This window comes from Myxocyprinus asiaticus, chromosome 10, assembly GCF_019703515.2.
Source record: "Myxocyprinus asiaticus isolate MX2 ecotype Aquarium Trade chromosome 10, UBuf_Myxa_2, whole genome shotgun sequence".
NCBI lineage: Eukaryota > Metazoa > Chordata > Actinopteri > Cypriniformes > Catostomidae > Myxocyprinus > Myxocyprinus asiaticus.
This window is the reverse complement of record NC_059353.1, coordinates 27,832,741-27,849,642: the sequence shown is the minus strand read 5'-3', so window position 1 is coordinate 27,849,642 and position 16,902 is coordinate 27,832,741. Positions and strand designations below refer to the sequence as shown.

Sequence of the window (16,902 nt, the reverse complement as noted above, 5' to 3'; positions counted from 1 at the left end):
GCATTCTGAAGCTAACTAGGATTGTCATAAAGCAAAAAATAAATAAATGAAACTGACTCTCCAAATATGATTTTACCAATGTTTTGCAAGCTAGCTAGCTAACTAGATAGATAGATAGATAGATAGATAGATAGATAGATATATAGTATTTCTCACATATTCTGTTGCCTAATGAGCTCAAGACACAAGTCTTAAATCAGGTGAAAGCAGCATTCAGTGATGCTGATGAAAAGCTGAGTAAGTACATGGAGCATGGACAACCTGGCATTGAGTTTCTCAAAGAGGTCAGAATATTTGGGCCACTATGCCTTGAATATATGGATGACAGCCCCAACAGCTACAAAGACATTCCTGGCTTCTCCTCAGTGCCTGAGGATGAGATTAATAGCTACATCACCAAACTGGGTCCAGCAGCACTTCGAGCATCTGTGAGTGGGATTGTAGACCTTAACACCTTTTGGGTAGGTCTACAGGACAGGCTTCCTGTGTTGATCAATCTGGCCCTGTGCTACAAAGATGCAGTTTCCAACTCTGCAGATGCAGAATGCAGCAACAGCATCTATAAGCTTGTTCTCTCCAACCAAAGGTGCTCTACTTCAAGTAGTAACTTGAGGGCTCTGGTCTTCCTGTATTACAATAAGAAAGTAAACAGTCGTCTCCTGAAAATGGATGACCCACTGCTCGAAAGTGAAATGTAATTGCCAAATGTGGCTACACAGTTCCAAAATATGCCTAAATTGCAGAGCAGTGAATTAACAGGTTGAGGGATGTCACCTGCCTTTTTTCTTTATGTGGGTGATTATCTGAGATATTGAGCCTGTGTGAAAAAAACATACAGTATCTATGTATAAATTACTACACTTGCTATTTGTACATGTTCAAATTGGTCAGATGGGGACATTTTCTATGCTTATGTTGTTGTCAAAGTTGTTTAAAAGTTGTTTTGTATGTGTGTCAGAATTTGGTAAGCTTTATGCATTTTGTTTGCTTTTTGTGTCATGTATGACTGTTGAACATCTAACATCATACATAATATGGTAAATGTGGTATCCTAATTATAAAAAACCATTGCAAATTTTCAGTGAAAATTCTGGAAATTACCACCACAAAATCAGTAATTTTGATAGCAAAAATCACAAAAAATAGGAGACCAAGGAGAAAAGAGTAGATCAGGCAAATGGTCAGGAGACCCAGAAGACCAGAGCAGATCAGGCTGATGGCCAGGAGACTCAGAAGACCAGAGCAGATCAGGTGGATGGCCAGAAGACCCAGGAGACCAGAGTATATCAGGCAGATGGCCAGGAGACCCCCTCAGGGTTGGGACTGGATCTGGAAGGCGGAACTGTAGTAGGCTCGGGGGGTGAAGCTGTGGCAGGCGGAGCTGTGGGAGGCTCGAGGGGCAAAGCCGTGGAAGGCAGAGCCATGGGAGACTCGAGGGGTGAAGCTGTAGAAGGCAGAGCCATGGGAGGCTCGAGGGGTGAAGCTGTAGAAGGCAGAGCCATGGGAGGCTCGAGGGGCAAAGCCGTGGCAGGCTTGAGGGGCAAAGCTGTGGAAGGCGGAGCCATGGGAGTCTCAAGGGGTGAAGCCGTAGAAAGCGGAGTTGTGGCAGACTCGAGGGGCAAAGCCATGGAAGGCGGAGCCATGGGAGGCTTGAGGGGTGAAGCCATAGAAGGCGGAGCCATGGGAGGCTCGAGGGGCAAAGCCGTGGCAGGCTTGAGGGGCAAAGCTGTGGAAGGCAGAGCCATGGGAGGCTCGAGGGGCAAAGCCGTGGCAGGCTTGAGGGGCAAAGCTGTGGAAGGCGGAGCCATGGGAGTCTCAAGGGGTGAAGCCGTAGAAAGCGGAGTTGTGGCAGGCTCGAGGGGCAAAGCCATGGAAGGCGGAGCCATGGGAGGCTTGAGGGGTGAAGCCATAGAAGGCGGAGCCATGGGAGGCTCGAGGGGCAAAACTGTGGAAGGCGGAGCCATGGGAGTCTCGAGGGGCGAAGCCGTAGAAGGCCGAGTTGTGGCAGGCACGAGGGGCGAAGCCATAGAAGGCAGAGCCGTGGCAGGCTCGAGTCCAGGATGACTGGGAGATGAACTCAGTGGTCATGAACATGAGCAGAATCTCGGGAGTGACCTGTGTGGTCGTGGGCATGGACAGAGACTCGGGAATGACCTCTGTGGTCGTGGGCATGGACAGAGACTCGGGAACGACCACTGTGGTCGTGGGCATGGACTGAGACTCGGGAATGACCTCTGTGGTCGTGGGCATAGACAGAGACTCGGGAACGACCTCTGTGGTTGTGGGCATGGACAGAGATTTGGGAACAACCTCTGTGGTCGTGAACATGGACAGAGATTTGGAAACGACCTCCATGGTCGTGTACAAGGGCAGAGAATCGGAGACGACCTCTGTGGTCGTGTACATGGGCAGAGACTCGGAGATGACCTCTGTGGTTGTGAACATGGGCTGAGACTTGGAAACGACCTCCGTGGTCATGTACATGGGCAGAGACTTGGAAACCTTGGAAGCCTTTCTCCTCCTCCTCCTCCAGCAGGCCGACGTTTGAAATGTGGGCTCTGGGACGGATGCAGACTCAGATGTGGCTGTGACATGGCGTGGAGCAGACTCAGACGTGGCTGTGACATGGCGTGGTGCAGACTCAGATTTTACTGAGACATGGCATGGAGCCGACTGTGGCGAGACTGTGACAGGAAAAGGAGCAGATGGAGGCGTGGCTGTGACATGGCGTGGAGCAGACTCAGGCGTGGAAGACTCGGAAACCGGAACCGGGATTGAGAGAGGAGGATCCTCTGCAGCGAGTGTCTCTAAGATTTGCCTCACATATTCCTTCCACGTGCAATCTCCGGTCTCCAGCAATTCCCTCCACCGACATGTTGTCAGTCCGAGTCGGTAGATGGATTTCATGGTATCATCATCAAAACCAGTGTGGACGGCAACGGTGGAGAAGAAATGGGAGAACTCTCTTATTGATAGGTCCGCCTGGCTCAGCTGTACAAAGTACACCGCTAGATTTTGTGGTCAGTTGTTCTGTAACGTAAGGAAGGAAGTCATGAGAGCTGGATCTAGGTGCAGTGAAACAGTATTTAATAAAATAAACAAAGTACAGATTAACGGGGTAAACACAGGAACAAAAGAAACAACCATGATGGGAAAAACACAGAAACGAGTAAAACATCTATGAAGGGAATGGGTCAATAAACAGGAGGTCAAAACTCATAAGAACTGACAAGGACTAAGCAAACAACAGGGCATATATACAGAATGGAAAATGAGTAAATGAAAGACAGGTGAAAACAATCAAGGACAGCTGGCAGTGATGAGGGCAGGGAATTATGGGAAGTATAGTCTGGGAGGAACAGATGACAGGGGAGAAACACAAGGCAAACACTTTTTTGGACTTTTCTCCCATTCATCCATTATGCAGGTCTTCAACTGCACAAATGTACTGCGTCTTCGTTGCCATATTGTGCGCTTTGAGATGGTCAGGACTGCAGGCAGGCCAATCTAGCACCCGCACATTCTGCTTATTCTGTCAGTAAGTGGTTTGAAGTTGTCCTGCTGAAAATTCAGGGACATCCCTGGAAAAGACGGTGCTGGATGGCAGTATATGCTGCTCCAAAATTTGTACATATCTGTCTGCATTAATGGTGTCCTCACAGATGTGTGAGTTACCCATGCCTGGCCCATATAGACACTGGCTTTTGGACCTGACGCTGATAACAGCTTGGATGGTCCTTTTCCACTTTGGCCTGGAGAACACGACGACTGTGTTATCCAAAAACTATTTTAAATGTGGACTCATCGGACCAAAAAACACGGTTCCACTGTTCTACTCTCCATCTAAGATGAGACCGAGCCCAGAGAAGTCGGCAGCGTCATTTAAGATTAATGATGTTTATTTAAGACAGTGATGTCTGAGGGATCAGAGATCACACGCATTCAGAAGTGGTTTTCGTCTTGCCCTTTACGCACTGAGATTTGACCATATTTCTTGAATCTTTTAACTATATTGTGCACTGTAGAGGGTGAAATGCCCAAAATCCTTCCAATTTGTCTTTGGGGAACATTGTTCTCAAAGTGCTGGATTACTTGCTGAAGCATCTGTTCGCAAATTGGCAAGTCTCGAATGATCCTTGCTCTTGAACGACTAGGCTGTTTTTGCAGGCTCCTTATATACTATGACATGATTGCCTCACCTGTTTAACATCTCCAGTTTCACATTGCCTTGTTATTTTAACTCATCAAATTGTTATTAGTCTTAAATTTCCCCTGTCTCAACTGTTTTGGAGCATGTTGCAATCATCTGATTTGAAATTACTGTACATAAAAAAAAAAAAAAAAAAATACCAAAAAAATTCACAAGGTAAACATCATATAATGTGTAGTTGTGTTTTCAATTAAGCAAAGGGTGAATATAATTTACAAATCACTCCTTTTTGTTTTTGTTAGCATTTTTCATACTGTCCCAACTTTTTTGGAATTGGGGTTGTAACTTTACAACCAACCAATTTCCGGATCTTCACCATAATATTCCAACATATCATTGTCATTATGCTCTACATCTGTCATTATGCACTATTTCATATTCATATGCATACTTTGTACATACAGTATATTTCTTATTTCTCCTATTTTATTGTGTATTTTATTGTGTTTTTTAATTGTGTTTTTTTACTTCTATTTCTACTCCTTTCTATCTATCTATCTATCTATATATATATATATATATATATATATATATATATATAATTTTATCGTAAACTGTAAAACTGTGTGGTGAAAAGTCATTTCTCTACATGTCATACTGTGTATGGTTATGTATGTGACCAATAAAACTTGAAACTTGAAACATTGTGAATAAGATTGTTGCCACCATTGCCACAGCAACCATCGCAAGCACTGAAAGCACTTCAGAGACTCTTATCATAGCCTTTGAAGTTGGATTCAAACAGAGAGCGAGCGCTCACAGCCAGCAAGGCTGGCATTAGTATGCACCTCACGTTTGATTTCAAACGATGAGTTAACAATAAATTAGTGTTTTTTTAATTTGATGTCCAAATAGCACACAAACAGCAGACCTCAGCTCTAATCTGCGCCGTGAGACGCTGCTTATGCGGCTCTGTGTGTTCTCACCCGAGGCTTATGCGATTATACAGGTAGCGAGGGATGATAAGGGTGAGGGAGAGGAGGCTTGTCTTTTTTTTTTTTTTGCTGATAAGCAGGGACCTCCTGTTTTCAGTTTATGTGTCTGCCATTGTCTCGTGTAAACACACACATGCACACATATCCTGTGCTGTTTTCTGTCAGGCCATAGCAGGGGTATTCAATTAAAGTTCCAAGAGGTCCGGTCTCGACATTCCCTTGCCACCAAACATTCGGACAATAATAACTTATATAATTTTGTAGCCATACTGACTACTGACAATGTGTAAGAAATGTTTTTTTTGTTTTTTTTTTGTTTATTTTTTTTGAATACTTATTACAGATTTCAAAGTTGGCAGCAGTAGTACTTTGTAAAATAAGAAAGAAATATAAATCCTAAACTGTCAAAAAAGTATCTTAATATATATCTAAATCTATCTATCTGTCTGTCTGTCTGTCTATCTATCTATCTATCTATCTATCTATCTATCTATCTATATATATATATATTGTATAAAATATATATAAATGGTAGAAGATCCCCCATACACCACTACTTTGGTTGTCTCTGGTCCCCCAATGCCCTTATCCTTGCCCAGTTATTAAGAGACTTTTTTGACTTATTTAACTTATTTACATTTATGTATGGGGGCATAGGAGGCCTTGTGACTGAGGAACGATACTGTATGGGGGTTCAGAGGTAACCCCTGAGAGAATATTTAGATAATGTAAAAGTCTGAATGGAGCATTTTTATATTTTCCTTAAAGGTGCACTCATTATTTTTTTCCTCATTAAAAAAGTTTAACTCCTAAAGACATGAATTGTAATTTTGCAGTATATGTAGGAAATCATGACCACTCACATTAAAATGAAGACTCCAGTCATATCAGTGCCCTTATAAAAGCTGTTTTATTCTACATGGAGAGGGTCCACACATGGGGGCTGCCATTTTAGAATCACATGACCAGCCAAAAACTACTCGCTTAATCTCAGTAACCGTCCTGTTATTTGACGCTTACACTCATTGATTAAATCATGGCTGACTGTGAATACTACATTTCTACAATGGCATATGAAACTGAAAACTGTTGATTTTAAATATGTTGATCCAAGCTGCTAGGTGTCAGTACAATATGACACAAAGAACAAAGTTACTGAGTGCACCTTTAAAATGCAAATCTACCAAAAACAAACAAACAATGTACATCAAAATAGTGCAGTTTAAAAAAACTGTTTGAGTTAGTTAAGTATAAATGGGCTGACTAATAATCAAATAATGGAAATGTGTTCATCATAAACAGAGAACTCGTAATTTCAAAATTTTGTTTGTCTTTCCTTGCCATCCACAAAAATATTTTAGTTTATTATCAAAAGGCTGAAAACATTTTGATTAATAAAGCTAATTTTAAGATGGAGAAAAAAAATCGTTATAGTCTAAACCACAATAAATTGTCCTGTCACAAACTGTTGGAGTCATATTAGACACATGAAGATTGTTTTATTTTGCTTCATTCTCGTTTTCTGCAATGCGTTTTAGTGACAGATGCCAGTAACCATCAACAGTATATAGACCTTATTCACAGCAGCGCCATCTTTGATTTTTGATGGGAAAGACAACGAGGCTGTGAGGATAGATGTACAGTCTCTTCAATGAGTTGTACTACAGAAACTTTGAAAAAACATCTTTCCAAGAACATTCAGTAGACTAAAAACTTCAGACAGCATGACTTCAGGTGAGATCTAGGAGCTTTATATAGATTTATACCGTGCAAGCCATTGAAGAGATGGTAAGTCTATCCCTCACAGCCTCATTTTCATTCCCGTTAAAAAATAAAGATGGCGCTACTGTGAAAAAGGTCTATTGCTGCTCACTTTATGTCTCTGCTACGGTCTACTGTCATTAAAATAACCGCTTTTGCAGCTCTACTATGTGGCACCTCATGTCGCAGGCCAGGGGAGAGAAGAAACGTGTGCCTAGTGTGAAAGGGCATAAATGAGTTGTGTTTGGTGTTAGAGAGGATACTAAGCTGAAAGATCAGTGCTATTTATGCCCCAGAGTGCCTGCTGTGTACACGACTCCGTTGTTTTGTCACCCTATTCAGTTAAAGGTGCTGTAAGCGATTTTAGCATTCTGAAGCTTTCACTGACTGAGCCTTAGAATTAGCCACGCCTCCTCATTCAAAAACCCCGCCCTCCAAAGATAATTTTGAGGCAAAAACCAAGCAAAACAGTAGCATTGTTTGTTCCTGTGGCTGTCAAATTCAACAGTGGCACAATAGTGCCCTCAACTGACAAATATTATGAATCACAGCCTCAATGATCCGCTTCAAATGAGAACGAGCAAAATGATTGACAGGCTGAAAGCAGACACATTTTTGTTTGCTGGTAAGATATCTCAGGACAGTTATTTCATTAATATCTTTAAGGGAGTAGGACATTTTTTTATATTTCCATGAAAAAATCGTTTACAGCACCTTTAAAATGTAGAAACGGTGAGATGGGGCAACCGTTGTCATGATGTCTCTTGGTCCTTGTGAAACCAGTCTGGGGTCTGGACCGTGGTCCGCTAATTGGTTATAACCACTGGGCTATAGCCTACCTTACACAAATAAAGAGCCAGACAGGGTCTTACATGGCCATGGTTGATTCCCTGAAAAGTAAAAACACCCTGGCTCTGTGGCGCTGTCAAAAAATTCCTCTGTTTGTTTGAACATCTCGACCAGCCGGACACAACAACATCGGTTCAACCAATGGCATGAGTTTGGGGCAGGACTATCTGTTTATTTGACCATTGGGAGACAGGGGAGTCATTATTTTCGTAATTAATTATTTCCGTTTAGTGATGCTAGTGGCACAGATTTGATACACTTCCGCTTTAAATGGAAAATAAGATAACTTAAAGGTATAGTTCACCCAAAAATGAAATTGTACTCACCCTCATGCCATCCCAGATGTGTACAGCTTTCTTTCTTCTGCAGAACAGAAATGGAGATTTTTAGAAGAATATCTCAGCTCTGTAGGTCCATACAATGCAAGTGAAGTTAAAATAATGGACAAAGAACATATAGCTTCCAAAACACAGTTTACATGCAACTTTTAGACATTCTGTTTAAAGCATTTGCAATTGTTAGTAAAAAAAAAGTCCAAAAATAGTAAATAGATTTAATAGTCCAATTTCAGCATGTTTTGCAATTCATTGTTAGCGGCAACAAATTTGAAGGCAGATATTCAGGATAATGAACATTCAGGAGAATGCAACTGAATAGACTTGTTCGATATGTGGCAGAGTGAAATTGTTGCAAATTTTTTTAAATAAACTGGTGGCAGACCAAGCAAAGTTTTGTAAATGCATTGCCATATAGAAAAATAAATAATTGATTGAGAGAGAGAGACTCGTTTAGATATGACATATCTTCCCTAGATTCTTTCTGCCTTTGTCTTGCACTAAAACAATCACTCTTTTTCATCATTTGTTGAACCTGCCAGCAGTCAAAACACTTCAAAGGTCTCTCTCTCCACTCTTTCAACTCTCAGTCCCTCTTGAGTTGGTAATCTTAGTATGAAACCATTATACTCCACCTAATTATACTGACACATCATGCATATTACAAATTGTTAGTTGGTCGGATAGAGTCTCTGGTTTGGGTTATGTTGTAGTTTTAGGAAAGTCTTTTTATAGCTTTTTTTGTTTGTTTTGCTGGCTGGTATGAAAGTGGCCTTGGGCTTTACAACCAAACCTATTCGGATGAATGCAGCATCAAGCAAAAGTTTACAGTTACTGTTGTCCTCACATGTTCACCCTTAGTAGTTACTATTCATATACTATTTAGTAGTTACACTGAGAAAGTACTATTGATTTTATCTGGTATAAAACTTTTTAAGTGGAAAAAACTGCTTAGTGCACCTTTAATATTTGCACATCTAGTGAGTTGCAATGTCAAGCATTGTCTTTTCCAGATGTCTTTGTCGGTCATGTAAAGAAGGGATCCCTGTCACGTCAATCTCAAGAGATTCTTACACGTCATGAAATATTGTTGGTCAGTGGAGAAGTTCATTAATCAGCTCTGTTGATAGGAGTGTGGTTGGGTGGTCTAGTGGTAAATATGTTGCCTCATGTTTAAGAGGCTTCAGGTTCTAATCCACCTGTATGCAACTTTATATTTTAATAAACAAAGATTGCATCCGCACCTCAGTAAGATTTAAAGTAATATGTGCCTTAATATGAACTTCTGTCAAAATATTACTGTATCCGAGTGTGGCGCTGGAGGGGGGTTGTTATTAAATGATGAAGAAGAGGGTTAAAGCTACAAAGATGGAGGGACAAAGTATCCTGGCATCGTCAGGAAAAGCGGGTCCAACCCAAATTTCCCAGTAATTAATGGACACCTGAAACCCTCGTTATCACCGACTACGCCACCTTGGGAATTTCACTCAAGGAAATAACAGCCCAATAAGGACACACAGGTCCGTTCCCACAATAATAGAGCAGAGACGTGAATAAACAAAAATAATAATACTTCTTTATTTAAAGGTTTAACAATATCTAAAACATTCCGACCCCACACAAATCATCGACATAAGAAATGGGTCTGGTTACCAATTAAAGACAAAAAAAAATAACACACATTACAAATATAATTCACATAGGAGCACACAGTCAATGGCAGGGATCACTCAATTTCCACTTCGCTACAAACTTCACACATGCACTAGTGCACTCATTTCACCACGAACATGCATTCATGTAACAGAAAAATAGAATAATCACAAAACTCAGTGAACAAGGGTACCCGTTATCCCAGAGTGGTTAGCTCTCCCTCCTAGCCGGGTTTCCGGCTCCTAACAAATGACACCTCTATTCACAAGGAGGCGTCTAACAAAACACACAGACAAAAAACAAAAAAACAACAAGAAAAGACAATTTCACAATTACAACCAAATTCAATTATACAAAAAAACACCAATCAAATAACCCCCAAAAAATAAAAGAAACAAATAGAAGGAAAAGAGGAATAAAGTAATATTGACTTACATCACATAATCTACATAAACAAAATACTAAAAAAATACAATCACTTTTAGGCAAATCACCTTACACACCCACTCACTTTGCGCACACAAAAATAAATATCTACTCACAGAGTAGACCATGCAGAGACAGCCGTTGAAGGAAACATTTATATACAAATTTGTGCTGTCAGTCAATTAAAATTTTAATTGTGATTCATCGCATAATTTTCATAGTTAATTGAGATTAAACGCAGATTTTGAATATGCTTAAATTTTACATTCTCTCTCTATATATATTTATATATACACTTTTTTTCCTGTCAAAATGCATTTATTTCCTTCTTAGAAAAGAAAAGAAAACAGTATTTAACTATAATGCTTTATTAACTTTTTCCAAACAAATCCTTCCACAGTATAAATATAGAAATGCACTAAAATAGCAACAATTCAGGTAACAATAAACATTTCGCCAAGTCTAAGTGGGATGTTGACTGAGTGAAATTGATAAGTTCATTGCAATGCGCATTAAATCTCTTAAACTCTCATCCACCTTAATCAGCGGCACACTGTGGTTATCGGCTTTGCTACAGCAATCGTGCAGCTGCATTCATGATTCACGTCAGAGCGTCAGTGCCAATCACTGCTTTGAAGTCCACATGAAAAGCACTATTAAAAAAACATCTCATTCTGCATTTTCACGATAGTCAAGACTTGATGTGCTTTTGTGGTAGTTAAATTGTGCCTTACAGAGGCAGCAAAGTATTTGATTTCTGTCACAATTCCAATCTGTGATTGTTTTATAAAACAAATAGCGTCTAGAGGTCCTTTTCCCCATCCTTTGATCAATGGAACAGCTGTTGTATGTGTTTGTGGTGTGTGGGTCAGTGTAATGGGTCCAGAAGGACACATAGCAAAGGTTCCACCATTTTCCGACCAGTGTTTATGCAGGTTTATGCTTTATTAACAGTAAATGTTAATCGCCATTAAGAAAACGTAACACTTTAAACTTTAATAAATCTCATGCATTAACGCATTAACTTTGACGGCTCTAATAAAAATGGATCAGTGGCAGTCTGGGTGAGGAACTCACTGGGTGAGGAGTTTTGTGTAACTAGCGGTAACTTTGGGACCTGGAGCTGGTACAGTGAAATGAAGAATTAATTTAGCACCATGGAAGCCGTCGCAAAGGAAAAGGAGGCGGCACAAGGAAACTAAATAAGTACACAGCTCAAACAAAGAGTCAGGAAAAGACCTGTTGCAGAAATTGAGTCCAGGTAGAAAAAGAGTTATTATGATGGACAGGTCATGGTCTGGTGGAACTGAAGGTTAGTCGATTATGAGAACTGGTGCGGATCAAAGCAGCCTGTGTGAGAAACAAGCAACAGACAAAGGGAGTTTGGGGTGAAGAAAAAGGGCTACAGGAGTGGATGAGATGTTTTGTTCTATGGCAGTGAACCAAAATTGCTGCTGATATAACCATGTAAAAGCTGCCTTACATTTTATAAATTAAATCATATATACATCTTAAGCCAAGAGCACACTACAAGACTAAAGCTCATCACCCTGGGTACATTTAAAGACCTTTTGTTTTCTGTCATGTTGGTGCGCACATTTCACAACTAAACACAGATTAGGCATATCAACTTCATTGTCATTCACCTCTCCGGCTGTAGTTACAATCACAAAATTAATTTTCACACAAACTCATGCATGTAGTGTTTATTCTTGATATCAACAAAAACATGGATGAAGAGCATGCAGTCACTTTTGCTCTCTTTTGCAAATAACTGTACAAAAAAGATAAAGAGCTGAAAAATTCGGAACAGTTTTGGAACATGTTTTTGTTGTTGTTTTGTTTTTTTGCTCCGACTTCCCACTACATCACTCTCCTCCTACACTCTTTCACTCTCTTACAATTTCATTGTCTGTTGCTCATCATTTTTCTCTCACTAGTCAGGACAATGCGCACACCTGAAGTCTGGTCGACCAGATTTCAAATGAGTTTTTAAAGTAGTTAAAAATCTGTCATTGCGTCTCGCAAGTGTGCAAGATCTTCAGTCTTGTAGTGTGCGCTTGGCTTTACACTCAACTCATTTGATATTTGTACTGAAAGAGAGACGATTAAACATTTCCAGAACACTCCAACTTCAAGGGTTAATTTCACCCTGAAACATCATACCCTTCAAAAGCATAAACGAAAATCCTGTGGATGTTCCATGAAAAAAATTACGTTTTATAATTAATGAAGTATCACAGCAGCATTTTTGCTATTTGACATGAAAGTAGAACTTCAAAAAATTGTACAAGACTTTGTTTTGCTTTTAGCCCCTGACAGCTGAATTTTCTAAGAAGAAAAAGTTATTTCCTCTTTTCTTTTAGTTGGCTTACCTCAAAGTGAAGAGATTCTAACATTTGTGCTTGTATATTATTTAATCTAGGGGTTTATATGTATGAGTGTGTTGCAAAAGTGGAACGGTGTAAAATTTAGGTCACATACTAGATTGTGCACCTGTCCTCTTGTTACCTTATTTTGCCCATGGCAACCACATTTCTTGCAGCCTCAGCACCATTGATTGTAGAATGATGAGTTAACAAAAGCAACCTCAGCATCCTGCAAGGGGACATAGTGACGACCTCTCTCTACCACATGGGAAAACTGGCCAATACTACGATCTTTGGCTCAAGCTGATGCAGTACTTGAAAACGCTGCTGAAATTCAGTCTTTAGGTCTGAGATTTTGAACTTGAATCGTGCAATGTTGCCATCGCTGCTGGTATCTTTCAGTGAGCAGAAATGTGCAGGGTTGTTCTCTGAAAGCTGCGTCTCCCACATGTCAATTTTCCACTGAAATGCGCGAATGTCATCAAAGTACTCTGTTAAAAGTTTATCTCGACCTTGCAGTTTGGTTTTAAGAATGTTAAAATGGTCAGTGATGTCCACCATAAAGGCAAGATCCTGAATCCAGTCCGGGTCATGCAATTCACTCAGTGCTCTCACTTTATGTTTCATGAACGATCCAACTTCCTTTCACAATTCGTAAAAGCGTTTGAGGACTGCTCCTCAGGTTAACCATCGCACATCCATGTGGTAGGGTAGGCCATGGCTAATATCCTGTTCATTAAGCAAGGCATCAAACTGACAGTGGTTCAGCCCTCTCACATGAATGAAGTTCACTGTTTTAGTCACCACACTCATGACATGGTCCATATTTAGTGACTTGCTGCATAATGCTTCCTGGTGAATAATACAATGAATACCCCAAAACTCATTACCTCCACACGATTTCACCTTCTCCTGTTATTTGTGAACAACCTCTCCTTTTCTTCCGCACATTGAAGGAGCGCCGTCCATTGCAATGCTAACAGCAAGAACCCAATCCACACCTAGCTGGTCCAAGGACCCAACCAGTCAACTGAAAATGTCATTGGCAGTGGTAGTGTCTGTCATTGGAATAAGCCCACAAACTCTTCTGTGATTTTCATAAAAATGGCAAGTTGAGCCACACTTTTGAAATCTGTGCTCTCATCGATTGCAATGGAAAATCATTTGAAAATTTTAACCTTGTCTTTTAATTGACTGTCCAAGTTGTGTGCCAATTCTGTGGATCTGTCAGCTACTGTTTTTCTTGACAAACTTATATTTGCGACTGTCTGCCGCTTGTTGGGACATACTAGTTCAGCTGCTTTGACCATGCATGTTTTAACGAATTCCCCTTCAGAAAAAGGCTTTGAATTAGATGCAGTTTCTTGGGCAATGATATAATTAGCTTTTACAGCAGCATCATTCATCTTCCGACTACGAGTAAAAACAGACTGTTGCTTCTTAAGTGTTGCAACCAACTCATTTACCTTTTCTGTCTGTGCCTGCCCAGTATACTGGCTGTACTTCTTTGCATGGTTTGCTTCATAGTGCCATTGAATATTAAATTCTTTGAGGACCACCACATGCTGAGAGCAAATTAAACAGATGGGGTTTTTATTTATTTCCCAGAAGAAATATTCTGTTGTCCATTTATCTTGAAATACACGGCATTCAGAATCCACCTTCCATTTCTTTGAAAAAAAGAATGTTCACATGATGCACAAAGATAACCTGCAAGGATTACTTAGGTACCGGCTAATGTTACAGCCTATCAACACAGACGCGATTTCTAGTGGTGATAACAGTAACTGCATCTGCATGTGGGCAATTCTGCAACTGCATTAAATTTCATTTACTTCAGCTGTGGGCCGTAGGGAATCATCTGGCAGGCCAGAGACAGCCCGTGAGCCATATGTTTTTCACCCATGTTCTAGAGATCAATAAAAGCTGGGATCTGGAGGCATTATGTGATATTTTGGCTTTTTGTTGTTCCAGTCTCTCCTTAATTTCTAGTCCAATAACATTTACACCAGCAGAGACAGATGTGTGTCTGTGAGTGTTGGTGTTGAGTGTGCACACAAACATGAAAGAGTTATTTTCCCCTTCTCGCTCTGACGTTACTTTGCTGTTTTTCTTGTCCTTCTTGTACTTGGCACATCCTTAAACAATACCAGAGAAATAATGTCACCAGAGACTGTCTGAGCACATTTCCTGACCTGTCACTCTCTGCCTTTGAAATACTGCTGAATAGAAAACCTAGATAACAAAACTTTGAGAACTTTCTGATACTCAGAAGTCAGGGTATTTATGTATTTCCCATTGAAACAGGAAGTTGGGGCAGGACATATTGAAGGGATTTTTAAAAATAGCCAATAGCCTTTAGTTTAAGGCATATTGCCAAACCATGCTTTTGATTGGAACTACTGTATACTGCACAGTATCCACTTTATGCTGCATGCTATTTTAAAATAGTAAGTGAATAAGAATGAGTGCACTAGTATATAGATGGCCTCAAAACTAACAGAGTTGGACTTTAAACCTCAAAAATCTAAATTTGAGGTCTTCAAAATAATATCACAGGCACAATATCCATGATGAAGATTTTTCATTTTCATCATTCTGTTATCTATTAAAGGTATTTCTGTCTCTCTTTTTTCTCTTTCTCTCTCTCTCTTTTCAGATCAACAAAGACACATCCAGGTCCAGTTGTTCATCTGAGTGATAGTCCAAAAGATGAAGGAAAGGTGAGAAAGGCTTTCCTTCATTTTCTTTTTGCTTTTAATCTTCTTTCTTTCATTGCCCTTTTTAAGAAATCAGTAACTTTCTTGATTCCTTGAATCAGACAACTAAACTTTCAGAAAACTAAAAACAAATGTGCACATAAGCATACTTACTAAGAAGAAATAAGTGTTAATGCTCCTTTAACTGCTAGAGTTCTTTTTAATAGGCACTTTGCATGCAGTGGCACAGGACTGATTAATTAACACTCATTGGGATACACGCACACATACACTTGTTTTGAGAACTGGAGTTCACCCCAGCTACTTCTTTTAGCATCTAGCATCTTGTATTGGGGTGGAAATGCATGCTAAAGTCTTTTTTTCTCTCTCTCATACACACACATAAACACACAAATTCACGCTCACACTCATAAAGGAATAGTTCAGTGAAAAATTAAAGATCTGTCATCATATACTCAACCTCATGTAGATCCAAACCCCTTATAACTGTCTTTCTTCTATGTAACACACAAGTAGATGTTAGGCCAAATTGTCCAAATTGTTCTTTCCATACAAGAAAGGTGGATGGTGATTTTTACTGCCAAGCTCTAAAAAGGACAAAAAACTAACAAACAAAAAACTAACCATTAATATATAATAAAAGAAGTCCACATGACTATGCTCTGTATTTCAAAAACTTTTGAAACCATACCAGAAAGTTTTCATTGACACCAAAACACACATCTCTCATTTACACTTGTGTACAATTCAAAAATGGTGCCTTTAGATGTGTTGATGTCATTGAGGTTCTCGCATCATGTGACCAGTCACAATGCAATTTACATGACCATAAATGACATTTGAGTGAAAGACTTATTTTTCAGTTTTTCATCACAGAATGCAATTGTATGGCTTTCTAAGATCAAAGACAAGTTTTATGGACTACTTTTATTATACTTTTCGGAGACTTATTGGAACAATGAACCATATTCCTCTTTTCTTGTGTGGAAACGAATAGCTAAGACATTCTGCTTAACATCTCCTTTTGTGTCTTGCAGAAGAACAAAAAAACTGATGTGACATGGGGTCGTGAAAATGATGAAAAAATATTTATTTTTGTGTGAACTATAAGCCATTCCTCTGATCTGCTGTCTTCGAGATGAGGCATGGCATTTTGTAGTGGGTACTGTTGGGTCATCTTCCAGGAAAAAGAATCAGGTCAGACTGCTGCAGTTACATGCTGCTTTAGTCACAGCAGATTGGATGCATTATGGCAATTGATAAAGATGGGCTTGGGGAACCAGTAAGCTTTTGGAAAAGGGGACAACAGAGAAAACATACTGTAGTCTTAGAGTTTAGTTTTAATAACATAACTGTGCTGAACATAATATGAGCTCAAGGCTTTTGAATCAATCATTCAGTCAGTAAATGAGTCTATGCCTTAATGTATTGGATAAAATATTAAACAGGATTTTTAAAGATGGAAATCATGTTAGTTTTCTCAATTTGGCCCAATAATAGCCAATAGCTTTTAGTTTAAGACATTTTGCTAAACCATGATTCTGATTAGAATGCTTAATAGCCACTGCTTACTACTGAATACCGCAAAGTATACACTGTATGCGGCCTACTATTTTTAAAATAGTTAGTTAATGAGGATGAAAG

General features: G+C 39.7%; 1 protein-coding gene across 9 annotated transcripts in view; it reads left to right on the top strand.

The window, feature by feature from the left end:
• The window catches only part of LOC127447113 (syntaxin-binding protein 5-like), a 261,085-nt gene that overhangs the window by 144,579 nt on the left and 99,604 nt on the right, over window positions 1-16,902 (top strand). For all 9 annotated transcript variants that reach the window (XM_051708704.1, XM_051708703.1, XM_051708697.1 and 6 more), the window contains exon 6: window positions 15,198-15,261. In XM_051708704.1, the coding sequence (XP_051564664.1) occupies window positions 15,198-15,261 (64 nt within the window). The remainder of the gene's footprint in view (window positions 1-15,197; window positions 15,262-16,902) is intronic.